The 16,391-nt window shown below is 44.0% G+C and overlaps 1 protein-coding gene across 3 annotated transcripts in view; it reads left to right on the top strand.

Annotated features, from left to right (window-relative positions):
* LOC138958369 (disco-interacting protein 2 homolog C-like) overlaps positions 1–16,391 on the top strand; it is a 122,110-nt gene that overhangs the window by 16,308 nt on the left and 89,411 nt on the right. For all 3 annotated transcript variants that reach the window (XM_070329489.1, XM_070329488.1, XM_070329487.1), the window contains exons 2-4: positions 1,148–1,222; positions 7,982–8,071; positions 14,340–14,459. In XM_070329489.1, coding sequence (XP_070185590.1) covers positions 1,148–1,222; positions 7,982–8,071; positions 14,340–14,459 — 285 coding nt within the window. The remainder of the gene's footprint in view (positions 1–1,147; positions 1,223–7,981; positions 8,072–14,339; positions 14,460–16,391) is intronic.

Here is a 16,391-nt window from a genome sequence, read left to right as displayed (position 1 = left end):
GAATGAGGCCGGTGCCAGTGGTGTTGTGTTGTACGTCGTCTTCTTTCTTTTAGTTCCACGCTCAGCGCGAAGTGAAAACTTGTCAAGGTCGTGTGTTGTCATTTGTTTTCTTTTGCTCTCTTTTGATTTTGCTTTTTGTTTTGAATTCTGAATGCGAAGTTTTAGCTTTGATGTAAAATGTCTTTGTGCACAGGGTGTGCCACCCCCCGCGGGTTAGGGGGAAGAATTTACCCGATGCTCCCCAGCATGTCGTAAGAGGCGAATAACGGATTCTGTTTCTCCTTTTACCCTTGTTAAGTGTTTCTTGTATAGAATATAGTCAATTTTTGTACAGATTTTAGTCAAGCAGTATGTAAGAAATGTTAAGTCCTTTGTAGGCTACTGGAAACTTGCATTCTCCCAGTAAGGTAATATATTGTACTACGTTGCAAGCCCCTGGAGCACATTTTTTATTAGTGCTTTTGTGAACAAGAAACAATTGACAAGCGGCTCTATCCGATCTCCCCCCTTTCCCCGTCGCGATATAACCTTCGTGGTTGAAAACGACGTTAAACACCAAATAAAGAAAGAACAGGGTGTGCCCACATGCGTGTTTCAATGTTGCCATTTCTGTGACTGTGTCTGTGTCACTATGCCCCTCTTTGTCTCAGATTGTTCTTTGTCGTATCCAATCTGTCGGTCTGCCTGCCCACGCGTCCATCTGTCGGTCACTGTCACGGTCTTCCCTTCTTGTGTGTGTGTCTGTCTGTCTGACTGTTCTCGCTCTGCCTCTGTCCTTATCTTTGGAACCAGTAAGAGTCTAACTCAGAGTACTGGTTTTGTTGTTTTACCAGTGAAAAAAAACCCGGTAGTTCTAAAAATCAACCGGTAGGTCATACCGGCAGCCAATTTTTTCCAGGTATTTCCTCATTTCAACCAGTAAAATACCGGTAATTACCGGTTAACGCCAATACTGGTAGAAGTGTGCCCCCTGCCCCTTTATGCCCACCGTCTTCTGCCTATCTGCATCTCTCAAGTGTGAGTATCTGACCGTTCCGTTATTTGAATGCTTTTGGCTGCAAGTGCAATTCTTTCATGTACTTGTTTTCATAATGCATTATTTTCAATGGTTTACTGACGCTGTTGTGTATTGCTCTGTTTGTTGCAGGAGACATCACACAAAAAGGATATGAGAAGAAGAAGGCACGGGTCCTGGGACCCTACATGAAACAGGCTCATGAGAGTAAGTGTCAACCTTGTTTCCCTTGCACGTTCATTTCTTTACTGCGTAACGAAAGCAAGTTTTTTGACACAGGTGTTGTTGTGTGTGTGTGTTTGTGTGTTTTTTTTATATATATATCTATATATCTTATTTTTTATTATACTGAAATCAAAGTGTGAACTGAAGGGGTGGTTGCTTCATAACATTTGAGCCTCAGCGCGTTTATGTTCATTCTGTGAAGTGTTTGTGTGTGGGTCGACTGTATAGGATACTGTGAAGTTGGAGTATGTCTGCCTGTGAGTATGTCTGTCTGTTTGACTGTGGCTGTTTCTGTACATGTCTGGGCGTTTGTGGTATTGTTTGTGTTTATACACGAGTGTTTGTGTGTGTGTGTATGCGTGCGTGCGGGTGTGTGTGTCTCTCTCTCTCTCTCTCTCTCTCTCTCTCTCTCTCTCTCTCTCTCTCTCTCTCTCTCTCTCTCTCTCTCTCTCTCTCTCTCTCCGATGAGTTTTCGACGCTTTCTCTCAGTACCTAATGTCTAGAGGTTTTCATATCCTTGTAATTGTGATGTTACCATTACGGTGTAATATGTACGGACCTACAGTACATTATTTACATCCCGCCCAGACAAGAACAAGAATAGAAGGAGCGGTCTGGAATGCATGGACTCATAGATAATGGACTCGTAGATCCTTGAGCGGTGCTATTTTGACAATTGCTGACGATTGACTTCCTATGAGCGTGATTCTCTAGCTCTTAGATCGAAAGTGTCATGTCCTGCTTCATGCAAATAAGTCAAACAATTATATGATATGCACTTTGTGTACTGATATGATGGGTACAGTTTGATTTGTTAGTTTGTGAAGTGAACGTGTGGACTGAAAATAATGTACAGTACATGGAGTTTATGGTGGTCTAAATTAGGTATCGTTGGTGATACTGTGATTTCTGTGATTGGAAGGTACTTGTGAAAGTGATAACTATTAAAAACGTCAGGTAAATTTATTCTGATAGAAGTGGATTAGAGAAAGAATGGTTATTCGAAAAACATGGAGGACCCTACAGATGATTTAATGGCGTTCTTTTCTTACTCGTAAAGCTATTGAATTTCTTTATTTCACTGTGATAGTCAAGAATTCGTTGGAAAAACACATTTGTGCGTGTCGACGAGAAGAAGTACATGTATACCTCTCTACAATCTTTGGGATTAAATTAATGACCACCTCTTGCCACTATGTCGGGCTGCGTGGGATACATGTGCCTTCGTGGTGTAATATATAACTCGGGTTGCTGCAGTTTCTTTGGCTTTGTTGTGTCAGAACAGTGAACAAAGAGTTTCTCCCACTTTGTGAGTGGACAGAAAGACTGCAAAAGGTGTGTGTTGTGAAGCAAGCTACTTTCTCATTTCATTCCTACAGTCGTCACATGCGTGGCAGTGCAAACACGCGCATTATTCGTTGTGGGAGCGTTCCTTGAAGGAAGACAAACAAGAAAGATGGGGGAAACATGGACTACCTTCCAAATGGAAACATTCGCGATACGTGTTGTGTGGTATTCCTTAACGTGGAAATAATTACTGTGCAAGAGCCCCAGACGATATACAAAGCTGTAAGTAGATACTAGCCTGTACATAATGTTCGGTATGTACGTTATTCGCCCTCGACCTCAGTTCACTTCCGGAGAATCTTGCTACATGTTCTAGTATGTCTGCAACTGGGCAAAGCGTTTTGCTAACCTTACATACATACAATTCACCTTACTCCACGAAGAGAAAGTGAGAGAGAGGCACAGAGAGAGAGAGACTTAGTTTATTCGTAAGAACTAATAAAAGCTGAGGTCCCTTATAAAAGGGTATGAACACATAAAATTCGGGAGGGGGGGAGGGGGGAGGGGGGAAATTCAAGATATTCAGAGAGAGAGAGTGAGAGAGTTCGTGGTGGGTACCCCCAACGAACTTGCGCTTGGCAGGGCTTTGCGAGGAATGCCACAAGAGTGGTGCCATTAGAGTCAAAGGGTGGGTGTCTGTTGGCGGGTCGACGCTAACCTTTCGCGAGGGGACCCGCTTATCGGCCCACATGGCTCCCGTGACATTACGGGGGAGGTCCACGGTCCCTCTATTCTAGTCTGTAGGACCTTAGTTAGGTGAAGTGTACAGATGTGGAAAGTCTTTCTCTCTGTGAGTTGTAGTCAGTAGGAATTGGAAACAGATGGACTGCTGACGATCCAATCAATGTCAAGCATCAACTAATTTAAATATGGTTATGATTGAGCGTTTCAAAAACTTAACTTTTCTTGTACTCAGTAGAGCTAGTGAAGCTTTGGTAGAGTCTTAAGCTGTTTGTTCTCTTTGGTTTATTGTACGTAGTTAACTGCTATTGATCATGTGGCATGTTTGTGGAGATTCACTGTGCCAAGGTTTTGGAGTTTATAAAAGCATGGAACAAAAAAAGAGGTGTAACAAAGACAGCCACCGACCTTCACAGATACCACGGAAAGAACTTTTGTTGGCTATCCAGATAATTTTCTAGCGGTACTGAATTAAAAAAAGAAAAAAGAAAGAAAGATAGATTTGATCGTGGATTATTAACTTGTTTACGCTTTCTGCCTTACACCAGGGCGCAGTGACGTCGGGCAGTGGTTTGTGTGTGTGTCGCTGTGTGTGTGTGTCGCTGTGTGTGTGTGTGGGGGAGATGAGATGCAAGGATGAATACCACTACGTCAGTGCAAGAAACGCACTGTCTGTCCTTCCCCGCCTGTGAAGGAGGGTTGCAGTGTACTTTGCTAGTCGTCTCGAGTAAGCGAAACATATGTTTGGATCAGCGAACGTCGTTCGTTGACATATTTACGAGTATAGACTCAACGAAGACTCGAAGATACAGACTGAATACGTTTGCGAGAATAAAGGTGACTTCGGCATGCTGAGTCTAAGACTGGAAGGCACGTTCAACTTCAACACTACTTGTAAATGTATGACTTACACTGCAGCAGTTTGCCCTTTCAGTGGTGCTTTTTGGTGGTGGTTGGGGGGTGGAGGACGATGGTGGTAATTACAACAAAATCCACGAGGACAAAATAAAACCGCGGTCACTAAAACTGAAAGGATAGTAGTCAATCACACACTATGCCACCGCAGCAAGAACCCTTCTGCCTGTTAGTGTTACTGTAAACATACTGTCAGTGTCTGGAAGAATTTCGCGAAGCTCTGGGTATGGTTACAGAGAGTATGGTATTGGTAGAATTCAATAACAGTGTCCCACATTAACTTTCTTTCTCTCCGCCAGCATTTCGCTTTGTAGTTATGTCCGTTGAAATGAAAGTAAGATTTACAGAACTAATCGAACCGAACTGACTCAGTCAAAATTGTCGCTTTTTACCACAAAGTTACCTCATTTTCGACACACTACCAGGGTTCGCTCTTCAGAGTTTGGTACACTGCAACATCTTCCCTGAATATGGGACACTAGTCTTGAACATTTGTTTGTTTTTTGTTGTTTCTTTTCTCGAAAAAGTCTTGAACATTACCGAGAGTAGAGTTACAGACAGTATATAACTGAAAACAGCAACAGAAAACAAATGGACGCCACTGAGACACAAAACCCCTTGACACCACATGGGAGCTTTTGGGTCCAAGGTCAAGACTTTAGTTTGTGTGCCAAGATGCAGTTAACCGTGAGAATTAAGTTATATTGATTTGCTACTGTCAGGCGGAATTCATGAAACCCATGAAGTATCAAACCCAAGAATGGGGTTGGCTTTGTTCTTCGCCTTGGACCGAATCCCCCCTTCCCTCCTCAGTCATCCCTCTCCCCTGTATCCCCCCTTCCCTCCTCAGTCATCCCTCTCCCCTGTCAGTCCCACATAGCCCCCTACTGTGCTCTCCTCTTTTACTCTATATCCCATTGCCCAAAGCCGCCTTCTGCGTGTATGTCTGTGTGTGTAAGTGTGTGTGTGTGTGTGTGTAGTAGTGAGAGAGAAAGGGAGGGGGAGAGTAGAGTGCGTGTGTGCAAGGAGAGGGGAATGGGGGGGGGGGGGGGGCAGTAAAGAGTCTGTGTGTGAGTGTGTCCACTGTGTAGCTCTGAGCATGAAGAAACTGTGATCTTTACACTTTCTATACAGTTTGACGAGGCACTAGATAGAATTAGAAGATCAAAGCTATTGTTTTCCATAACACGAACATGTTGTTGTTGTTGTTGTTGTTGTTGCACTACGGAGGTAGGTGGATTCAGACATTTTGATGTGTAGGACCAAATCACCAAATAAATTGAACACACACACAAAACATTGTCAGAAATGAAACGTCTAAATTATTAGCTGTAATCGTCGAAGCAAAGTGCTGTGTACGTATACTTTGCAAACATGTCATGCCGTGTGTGTTGTGGGCTTTTAGGGAGGGATGCCATGCAGGCGTCCGTGTTTATTTTCACCCGGCCGATTGGTATGTTGAGAATGACAAAAAGCACAGAAGTTTAAAACAAAAATTCCCAACACGAAGAATTCCAAATAGAAACTTACAAGCGCAGATGTGTCTCGTGAGCTTGCTTCATATTTTCACCCGACGTTAGCTCGGATTTGTCGCTCTAGATCAAGAGAGTTTTTGATCTTTTTACTTCAACTGTTTTAAAACAATGTTTATGCGGAGGCTCCACCATTCGCACAACTGGAAACTCCCCGGGATTTTATTTGTTTTGTGCACTTTTGAAGTGGGGCGAGTCTTCGCTCTTTGGACACATTACTGTGGACACAATATTGTTTGTATATATCTCTGCGCACAACACGCGTGTATTACATACCGTTTGGGTGTTTACAAGCCCCACCTCATCCCGTCCCCCAACCTCCTCCTCCGTGCTTGTTGTCAATGGTTTGGGGGACACTTGCCTTCTGCCGACGTGTGTAGTCACGCGTGCTGTTGTTGGTAAAGGTGTTTTCTTTTCTACTCCTCGGATTTGTGTTTCTGGACGTATTCGGCTAGCGGTGAGGAACATCTGTGCAGAGGAGTACAGAGCGCGGAGTGTTAGTGCATAGGCCATGTGACAGCGAAGTGTTTTTGCATACAGACTTACTGGCAGAGGAGTGTTTGGGTGTATGGTCAGTGTTGCTGCTGTGACAGTGGTCAAGATGCTTGTGATTGAGACCGTGTTTTTTGGACGTGCCGATGGCGAGTGTAATACTGTATAGCTCTCACATACTGACAGGACAACTGACAGTGGAGTGTTAGTGAATACGGACTTGCTGACAGAGGAGTGTTGTGTATATGTTCAGTGTTGCTGCCGTGACAGAGGTCAAGGTGCTTGTGATGGAGACTGTGTTTTTTGGGGCGTGTCGATGGCGAGACGCATGATCTCTGCAATACTATATAACTCTCACATAGTCTTCTTCTTCTGCGTTCGATGTTTTATTATCGTGGGAGCGTAGACAGCCGATTTTCTCCCCACGCCAAGTTGGCTGCTGTCTTCCGTCTTCGGTGGTTGAGGTTCTTACTCAGGGTTGCCTCCTCCCCAAGAGTAGCTGCCTTGCTGGGCTGTCGAGTCCACTCTACCCGGGTTTGACGTCGAAGTTTTCCTTCTTGTAGCCGTTGCCTTTCCCAAGGCGCACACAAGGCAGTGCGGGTTTTGAAATCGGAGTTGTCCTTCTCCTAGATGAGCGACCATCCAAGGTTAACGAGCCCCATCTGCCCGAAGCAGCTGGTTTTAAGGCGCCAGTAACCCGCCTGCATCCCTTCTCCTGTTAGTCGAAGACAGGGCCCGCCACGTGAAGGCCAGGAGCTGGATTTGACTGTCAGAGGTGTTTGGAGACACGAAGCCATTTGGAGCATTTCTTGGGAAGTAGGCGCTTATCTCTACTTCCACCCCGGCATAACAGTCCTTGGGCCCCACTCTCACATAGTGACTTAGTGCACAGGACAACTGACAGTGAAGTGTTGGTGTATACAGACTTAATCAACTTATTGGCAGTGAAGTGTTGTGACAGTGGTCGAGGTGTTTGTGATGAAGAAATTGTCTGTTGGATACCGTGTTGGATACCTTCTGCTGGGATAAACTCTGAACGTGGATATGGAAATGGTGTACGCTGTGAACTTGGGACTTGGAGATAGGAGGATACCCAATGTGAAAATTAGAATGTCTTTGTCTGTCTGTTTCTCTGTCTGTCTGTGTCTTTGTGTGCAGCAGACTGTCTGACTTGGTTGCTGCAAATGCAAACATGCCTATGTCAGAAGCTGTGTCAGTGTATGTGCAAGTTTGTCACGTTCGTCTCTCCCTGTCCTCTCCCTGTCTCGTACTCACGTCCTAGTCCTCCTCCGTGTCTCTGTCTGCTTTAGTTTACTCTACTTGAAGAGCGGTGCAGACCGATGCGTGATCTGATAAGCTCATCATTAACAGAAATGCGATGTTTGTTAATGTGCTGTTATTGAATGTGATCACTTCCGTTATTGAACGTGGTGTTAATGAATTTAATTGTATTCAATGCGATGTCATCGAATGTGCTCACTGGTATTATTGAATGTGATGCTATGAATGTGATGTTATTGAATGGGGTCACTGATGTTATTGACTGAGATGTTATTGAGTGTGATGTTATTGAATGGGATGTCATCGAATGTGATGTCATTGAATGTGATGTCATTTAATGTGATCATTGGGGTTATTAAATGTGATGCTATTGAATGCGATGTTATTGAATGTGATCACTGATATGATCAAATGTGATGTTATTCAATATGATGTTATTCAATGTAATTTTATAGAGTGTGGTGTTATTGAGTGTGATGTTGTTTGGTCTCAGGCCAAGGTCCAGGAGCCCCGAGCCCCTCCACAGCGGCTCAGCGCCGTGCACAGCGGAGACTTACCCGCGAGGATAACCGCTACCACTCGGGTAGGTTGTCTCCACACACACTAGCATACACACACACACACACACACGGACACAAGCATACGCACGCAAACTCGCGTGTGCAGTGCACAGACAGACAGACACGCATACACGCCCACACACACACACCAATACCTCCCTGCCCCCCCCCCCTTTCTCTCTGTCTGTCTGTCTCTCTCTCTGTCCCTGTCTCTCTCTCTCTGTCTCTCTCTCTCTCTGTCCCTGTCTCTCTCTGTCTGTCTGTCTGTCTCTCTCTCTCTCTCTCTCTCTCTCTCTCTCTCTCTCTCTCTCTCTCTCTCTTTATCTCTCTCTCTCTCTCTCTCTCTCTCTCTCTCTCTCTCTCTCTCTCTCTCTCTCTCTCTCTCTCTCTCTCTCTCTCTCTCTCTCTCTCTCTCTTAAACGCGTTCGGTAGAGAGTTAGCTATACTTTTGGTATTGGAAGACGGCAATGCTGAGTGTCTGGGATAGGACAGCTATGTCCGAGATAGGAACGGGAAGTTGTGTCCAGGCATGGTGTCTGGATACAATAATGGTCAAACAGTCTTGGGAAAGCGTATCTTCGTCTAACTGTGGCAAAGGGTATGTGCGTCTGGGATCAAGAGAGTGGTCTTTTTGTGACCAACCATCCAGCAGAGGCAGCTGTGACTGTGTTTCCGTTAGGTACCGTGGACTGAATAAATTATTGTGCAGTCGTCCAGAAAAAGTGTAGGCTACGTTCTGGACTTACAAAAAGGATGTGTGTCGCAAGAAGTTTAAAAAGCTTAGCTGTCGTCTCCAGAACACTGGTGTCCCACAAATTCGGCACCTTTTCTGAACCATGAGAGTATAGCCATGCAGTTCGCAAATCAGCAGGTGGAGCCCTATTATTAAATTATATAACTATTGGCAGGATATACAATTTCTGTTCTATTCTTGGTTTTTCCAAGATCGCTCTGAACAGCAAAGTTCAGAAAACTTTGAGATATACAGAGAATAGGATGATTCAGAATACCTGATTCTGAGAGTAAAAGTGAAACAATAAGTCATTTTATTTTATTTATTAAGGAGATTTCTATAGTGCATAACTAAAAGCACTATGCGCTTTACAATATCACTAGGTATAAGCACACGCAAACGTACTCTGATTAAATAGAACTTAGCCTAACAAGACAATACTAAGAGTAAGAACACTAAACATTTGAGTTCATACAAAAATAGAGAATTAACTTAAATACTGGACAACGATTAAAATAAGCTAGCATTGCCTCGGCCCATAACGGTTGCCCATCAGACGAGAGCAGGTGCACGGAGAGACGGAACGCAGCGGGAACGTGAAACAGGGCCATTAGTTCCCTGGTCAATGGCTGACAGCGCCACTCGCCTAAAGGCCATTCTTCAAATGCACATTGTCTGCATCGGTCGCATTTCTCGCGCTGCTCTCGGGCGTGTTTCGCGGTCTTTAGCTTCAAGGTGACGAAGTAGTCCTTCCTTCCCTTTGCACTGCACCGTTAGCAGCCGTTTGTTTTTGCCGGGGATAGAACTGAAACGGGTTTCAGTGGTTTAGAAGATTAAAGGTGTGTTGAATTGCCTTGGTTGCAAATGGGGTTGATGGGTAACTGTAAGAGTGTGTTCTTTTACTTCAATGTACGGCTAGCAAGCTGAATGCCGCACGGCGTAGGTTGGGTAGCATACCTTGCCCAGTGCCATGAAAGATGCTCACTTGTTGTGAGCTTCAGTGTAAAAAAAAAACAAGTCGCGTAAGGCGAAAATACAACATTTAGTCAAGTAGCTGTCGAACTCACAGAATGAAACTGAACGCAATGCCATTTTTCAGCAAGACCGTATACTCGTAGCATCGTCAGTCCACCGCTCATGGCAAAGGCAGTGAAATTGACAAGAAGAGCGGGGTAGTAGTTGCGCTGAGAAGGATAGCACGCTTTTCTGTACCTCTCTCTTCGTTTTAACTTTCTGAGCGTGTTTTTAATCCAAACATATCATATCTATATGTTTTTTGGAATCAGGAACCGACAAGGAATAAGATGAAAGTGTTTTTAAATTGATTTGGACAATTTAATTTTGATAATAATTTTTATATATTTAATTTTTAGAGCTTGTTTTTAATCCAAATATAACATATTTATATGTTTTTGGAATCAGAATATGATGGAGAATAAGATGAACGTACATTTGGATCGTTTTATAAATTTTTTATTTTTTTTTTTACAATTTTCAGATTTTTAATGACCAAAGTCATTAATTAATTTTTAAGCCACCAAGCTGAAATGCAATACCGAAGTCCGGGCTTCGTCGAAAATTACTTGACCAAAATTTCAACCAATTTGGTTGAAAAATGAGGGCGTGACAGTGCCGCCTCAACTTTCACGAAAAGCCGGATATGACGTCATCAAAGACATTTATCAAAAAAATGAAAAAAACGTTCGGGGATTTCATACCCAGGAACTCTCATGTCAAATTTCATAAAGATCGGTCCAGTAGTTTAGTCTGAATCGCTCTTCACACACACACAGACACACACACGCACATACACCACGACCCTCGTCTCGATTCCCCCCTCGATGTTAAAACATTTAGTCATAACTTGACTAAATGTAAAAAAGAGATACAAATGTTTTTGTTTTTATTGAAAGTGAATAGGAGAAGAAAAGTAGAAGTTTGAAAAAAGAACATCACAAGAAGAAAAATGACTTGACAGAATAAATTTCACTAACTTATTGGAGACACAGATGTCCCCTAATCCCGAACTCTTGCTGACCCTTGGTATGACTGTGACTCAGTTTGTAAACAGGTGGCAGTTTTTCCCGTGAAAACGTTCTACTCACCATCTTAGATCTTTTTTTCTTCTTTTTTTAATTTTAATTTGTACATGGGATAAGACCATATTAACAATAAAAACATTGGGAAATTCTTAGATTGATGGAGGGGTCTAAAAACGAGGGTTCTACTGAACCGGGACTTCTTTTCACGGTACTTGTACGGTAAGTGATCAGTACAGTCAATGAGATTAACGTCGCGACCCCCCGCGGGTTAGGGGGAAGAATTTACCCGATGCTCCCCAGCATGTCGTAAGAGGCGACTAACGGATTCTGTTTCTCTTTTTACCCTTGTTAAGTGTTTCTTGTATAGAATATAGTCAATTTTGTACAGATTTTAGTCAAGCAGTATGTAAGAAATGTTAAGTCCTTTGTACTGGAAACTTGCATTCTTCCAGTAAGGTAATATATATTGTACTACGTTGCAAGCCCTTGGAGCAAATTTTTGATTAGTGCTTTTGTAAACAAGAAACAATTGACAAGTGGCTCTATCCCATCTCCCCCCTTTCCCCGTCGCGATATAACCTTCGTGGTTGAAAACGACGTTAAACACCAAATAAAGAAAGAAAGAATCAACGTCGCCACTGAGGGTTCTACTGAACCGGGACTTCCTTTTACGGTACTTGTACGGTAAGTGATCGGTACAGTCAATGAGATCAACGTCGCCACTGATCAAGACGTGGATATTGGGTCATAAATGTCCAACAGACAGTCAATCCGTCTCCTGTCCTAATGGAGAAACAGCGGTAGAGAGTATGTGGGTCAGTGTACGTGTGTTTACTTTTCGACCAGACTGTGTGACAGATGGAAATTAATGTGGTCAGAGCTGTTCTGTCTGTTTGCTTTGAACATGTCTGGCCCCAGTCGTCTGTCCATCCCCCCCCTCTCTCTCTCTCTCTCTCTCTCTCTCTCTCTCTCTCTCTCTCTCTCCCTCCCTCTCTGTATATCGCTCTCTCTCTGTATATCGCTCTCTCGCTCTGTCTGTCTGTCTGTCTCTCTCTCTCTCTTTCTCTCTCTCTCTTTCTCTCTCTCTCTCTCTCTCTCTCTCTCTCTCTCTCTCTCTCTCTTTCTCTCTCTCTTTCTCTTTCTCTCTCTCTCTCTCTCTCTCTCTCTCTCTCTCTCTCTCTCTCTCTCTCGTGTGTGTGTGTGTGTGTGTGTGTGTGTGTGTGTGTGTGTTTGAGAACTGTTTGCCTGTTGTTTTGTGTGTCACTTGAGTTTTCCTTGTATATATAATATAATTATGGTTATTGTGGTATGTGCATATATATATGTGTGCGTGGATGTCAGTATGTATGCATGTGTCTCCTGCATTTTATTTCTGTAGTATTCTTCATATTTTCTTGTGCGCACAGTCCCATCATACCAAGAAGGTTGTTGCACACAACAGCTGTCTGTTTCACTAACAATCCACACCACTGGGTGTCAGACCAGTTTAAATTTATCGTCTGCTTCTGAATGATTTGCTATCGATTTGAATTACAATGCCCCAGGATCCCGTTTCAATCCCGATTCATGGCAAACAGAAAGAGCTGGCGTTTGTGTGTCAAAAATAGGGGAGAAAAAATTAAGTGTGGCCACATGCTGCCTGTCTGTTCATGATGTGCATTTGTTTGGGGTGATTTAAAGTCACATACATCCAGGCACCAGACGCTATTTGGGGAGAAGATAGCAAGGAGGAGAGGAGCGTAGACTCTGGTTCGGTTAATTCTTGTTCGACCTTGTTTCTTTCTGTAGTTATACAGTGTACACACCCCCCGCGGGTTAGGGGGAGTCCCATATTGGTTGGGACGAGAAAGAATTTGCCCGATGCTCCCCAGCATGTCGTAAGAGGCGACTAACGGATTCTGTTTCTCCTTTTACCCTTGTTAAGTGTTTCTTGTATAGAATATAGTCCTTTTTTGTAAAGATTTTAGTCAAGCAGTATGTAAGAAATGTTAAGTCCTTTGTACTGAAAACTTGCATTCTCCCAGTAAGGTAATATATTGTACTACGTTGCAAGCCCCTGGAGCAAATTTTTGATTAGTGCTTTTGTGAACAAGAAACAATTGACAAGTGGCTCTATCCCATCTCCCCCCTTCCACCGTCGCAATATTCTTCGTGGTTGAAAACGGCGTTAAACACCAAATAAAGCAAAGTAAAGTAAATACAGTGTACAGAGAGGAGTAAGAGAGACTGATGTGTCAGTTATATTTCAGTTTTAACATATATAGTCCCCCCCAAGTAAGCAACACAAATTATACCTTATACGCCAAGCAAGGAGGATTAGTGATAAAGGTATGCAATCGATTTTACAGCCATATGGCCAGAGGTTTAATTGTGAACCTGGGTTCCCTGGGAAACTGGTGTGGGGGGGGGGGGGGAGGAGGTCGTCGGTGGGACCTGGGTTGGGAGCTTTACATCTTGTGTTTAACTGGAGAGATAGAGATATGGGCGGGTGTGGGGAGTAGAGACAGGGTGGGGGGGGGGGGGGGGGGACATGCACGAGTGTTTTTGAGGGTTTGTGTCGGTGCCCTCGCTGAATTTCTTCTTGCCTCTGTCACTTTATACAACAATTACTGAAGGCGGTCCTTAAATGAGTCCGCAGTCGACTTCGTGACGACTTCGTGACGTCTATTTAAAGGCACAGTGCAGCTCACAGCCTTCGTTTTGCGTTTTTGTTGCAGCTGAGTGCATTTACAGTTCAAAAATCCTCCTATGGTAGTAAAACAAACCCAAAACTACCCAACGACGACATCTGTGAAGCTCGACAGTTTTTTGTTCACGCGAGTGCATAAATTAACCTAGTTATTACGTGGTGTTTGGTCGGAGTTCGATTCAACTGAGTGATTCCGGCCTCCATTTTGTTTTACACAAACTCATGATGACGTCTGACATAGTTTGCTCAGTGACGTGTCTTTTTGTGCATGATGTGGTGATCTACCTGATCTAAATTTAGATCCAAAAATAGGCCAAGACCAGCCGGGTCCGAGTACGAAATTAATTCGTAAAAAAATCGCAGTTCATGACTCTTTGGGTGCAAGTCAATGAAACTTGGTAGTTCTTCTAACGGATAGCTGCCTGAGGTATGACTAAAAGCCCCAGGGGCTCCGTGCACCTGGATTTGACAAGTTCAGTACCTTTAACGAAAACTCAGTGTTAAAGCTTCGTGCGGCCAGCTTCGCGTATTCGACTTCGCCCAGTTAAGGACAGGCTTAAAACACATACCTGTTCGACAGCCGATGTGATCATTTTGGCTCGTTGCTGTATCCGCACGGAGCGTATGTTTGACTGTAGGTTAAAGGCACATAATAATGGCCACACACAATGTACTAAGACGACGTGATCAGGTCAGCGTGTTGCCGTTATTGCAGAGATGCCACATGACAATGGCCACACACAATGTATTGAGACTGACGCACAACACACGCAATGTACAGTGTACTAAGACGAGGTGATCAGGTCGGCGTGTTGCCGTTGTTGCAGAGATCCGCACGGAGGCAGTGATGCAGGCCCTGGCCATGCACAACAACAAGCGGCCCGTCATGCTGCCCTCCAAGCGCACCTCCGTCAACTACCAGGGCCAGCAGCGCAGGGAACGACAAGGTAATGATTCATGCTCACCTTGTCTTGTACATTTATTGTCATCTCCTGGCCTTCTGGGTGTACCTGTGTTTGTGTGTCGACAGGGAAATACAAGGCAATGTTTAATGCTCACCTTGTCTTGTACGTACATTCATTGTCATCTCCTGGCCTTCTGGGTGTACCTGTGTTTGTCTGTGTGTCGACAGGGAAATACAAGGCAATGTTTAATGCTCACCTTGTCATCTACATTCATTGTCATCTCCTGACCTTCTGGGTGTACCTGTGTTTGTCTGTCTGTGTGTCGACAGGGAAATACAAGGCAATGTTTAATGCTCACCTTGTCTTGTACATTCATTGTCATCTCCTGGCCTTCTGGGTGTACCTGTGTTTGTCTGTGTGTCGACAGGGAAATACAAGGCAATGTTTAATGCTCACCTTGTCTTGTACGTACATTTATTGTCATCTCCTGGCCTTCTGGGTGTACCTGTGTTTGTGTGTCGACAGGGAAATACAAGGCAATGTTTAATGCTCACCTTGTCTTGTACGTACATTCATTGTCATCTCCTGGCCTTCTGGGTGTACCTGTGTTTGTCTGTGTGTCGACAGGGAAATACAAGGCAATGTTTAATGCTCACCTTGTCATCTACATTCATTGTCATCTCCTGACCCTCTTGTTCATGCTTACCTCATCATCTACATTCATTGTCATCTCCTGACCCTCTTGTTCATGCTTACCTCATCATCTACATTCTTTGTCATCTCCTGACCCTCTTGTTCATGCTTACCTCATCATCTACATTCATTGTCATCTCCTGACCCTCTTGTTCATGCTTACCTCATCATCTACATTCATTGTCATCTCTTGACCCTCTTGTTCATGCTTACCTCATCATCTACATTCTTTGTCATCTCCTGACCCTCTTGTTCATGCTTACCTCATCATCTACATTCTTTGTCATCTCCTGACCCTCTTGTTCATGCTTACCTCATCATCTACATTCATTGTCATCTCCTGACCCTCTTGTTCATGCTTACCTCATCATCTACATTCATTGTCATCTCCTGACCCTCTTGTTCATGCTTACCTCATCATCTACATTCATTGTCATCTGCTGACCCTCTTGTTCATGCTTACCTCATCATCTACATTCATTGTCATCTTCTGACCCTCTTGTTCATGCTTACCTCATCATCTACATTCATTGTCATCTCCTGACCCTCTTGTTCATGCCTACCTCATCATCTACATTCATTGTCATCTCCTGACCCTCTTGTTCATGCTTACCTCATCATCTACATTCATTGTCATCTCCTGGTGTACCTGTGTTTGTCTGTCTGTGTGTCAGTCAGTTCGTCTAGGCCAGCAGCGCAGAGAACGACAAGGTAACGATCGGCCTGTCCTGCATGCTACTGTCCTGTTGTCTGTCTGTCTGTCTGTCTGTCTTGTCTGTCTGTCTTGTCTGTCAATTCGTATACATGTGTGAGAGTACAATGGTCAGATTGTCTTGTAAAATGCCATATGCCCTTAGTTGTTCTTTTCCTTTCTCCTGTGACCCTGTCTGTCTGACTGCGTGCCTGCCTGCCTTTCAGTCAGTTTGCCTATCTGTCTGCCTCTCTGTGAGAGTCTTGTTGGTTCACCTTTTTAGCCCCTTAGTATGTCCGAAGGAGAAAGCTATTTTCGGATCAACCGTTTCTCCTCCTACCCTTGTTCGTCTGTGTCGGTGTAAGGATACTGGTTGCAGTTTTCTTATATCGCCCCTTCAATGTTCGCTGGATGCGTACTGTTTGTGTCTTACCCCCACCCCCGCCCCCGGTTTGTGTCAATATGAGGACGTAATGGTCACTCCGCCTTTCCAGCGTCTAGCATTATACTCCCTTTTTGCGTCTGTTGATCTGTCACGCTGTTTTGCTAACTGTATATTGAGGAATGTGCGGACCGGTTTGCTCGGTGAA

Source organism: Littorina saxatilis, linkage group LG2 (assembly GCF_037325665.1).
Source record: "Littorina saxatilis isolate snail1 linkage group LG2, US_GU_Lsax_2.0, whole genome shotgun sequence".
Lineage (NCBI taxonomy): Eukaryota > Metazoa > Mollusca > Gastropoda > Littorinimorpha > Littorinidae > Littorina > Littorina saxatilis.
Note: the sequence above shows the minus strand (reverse complement) of the source record. Positions and strands in the feature narration are given on the sequence as shown.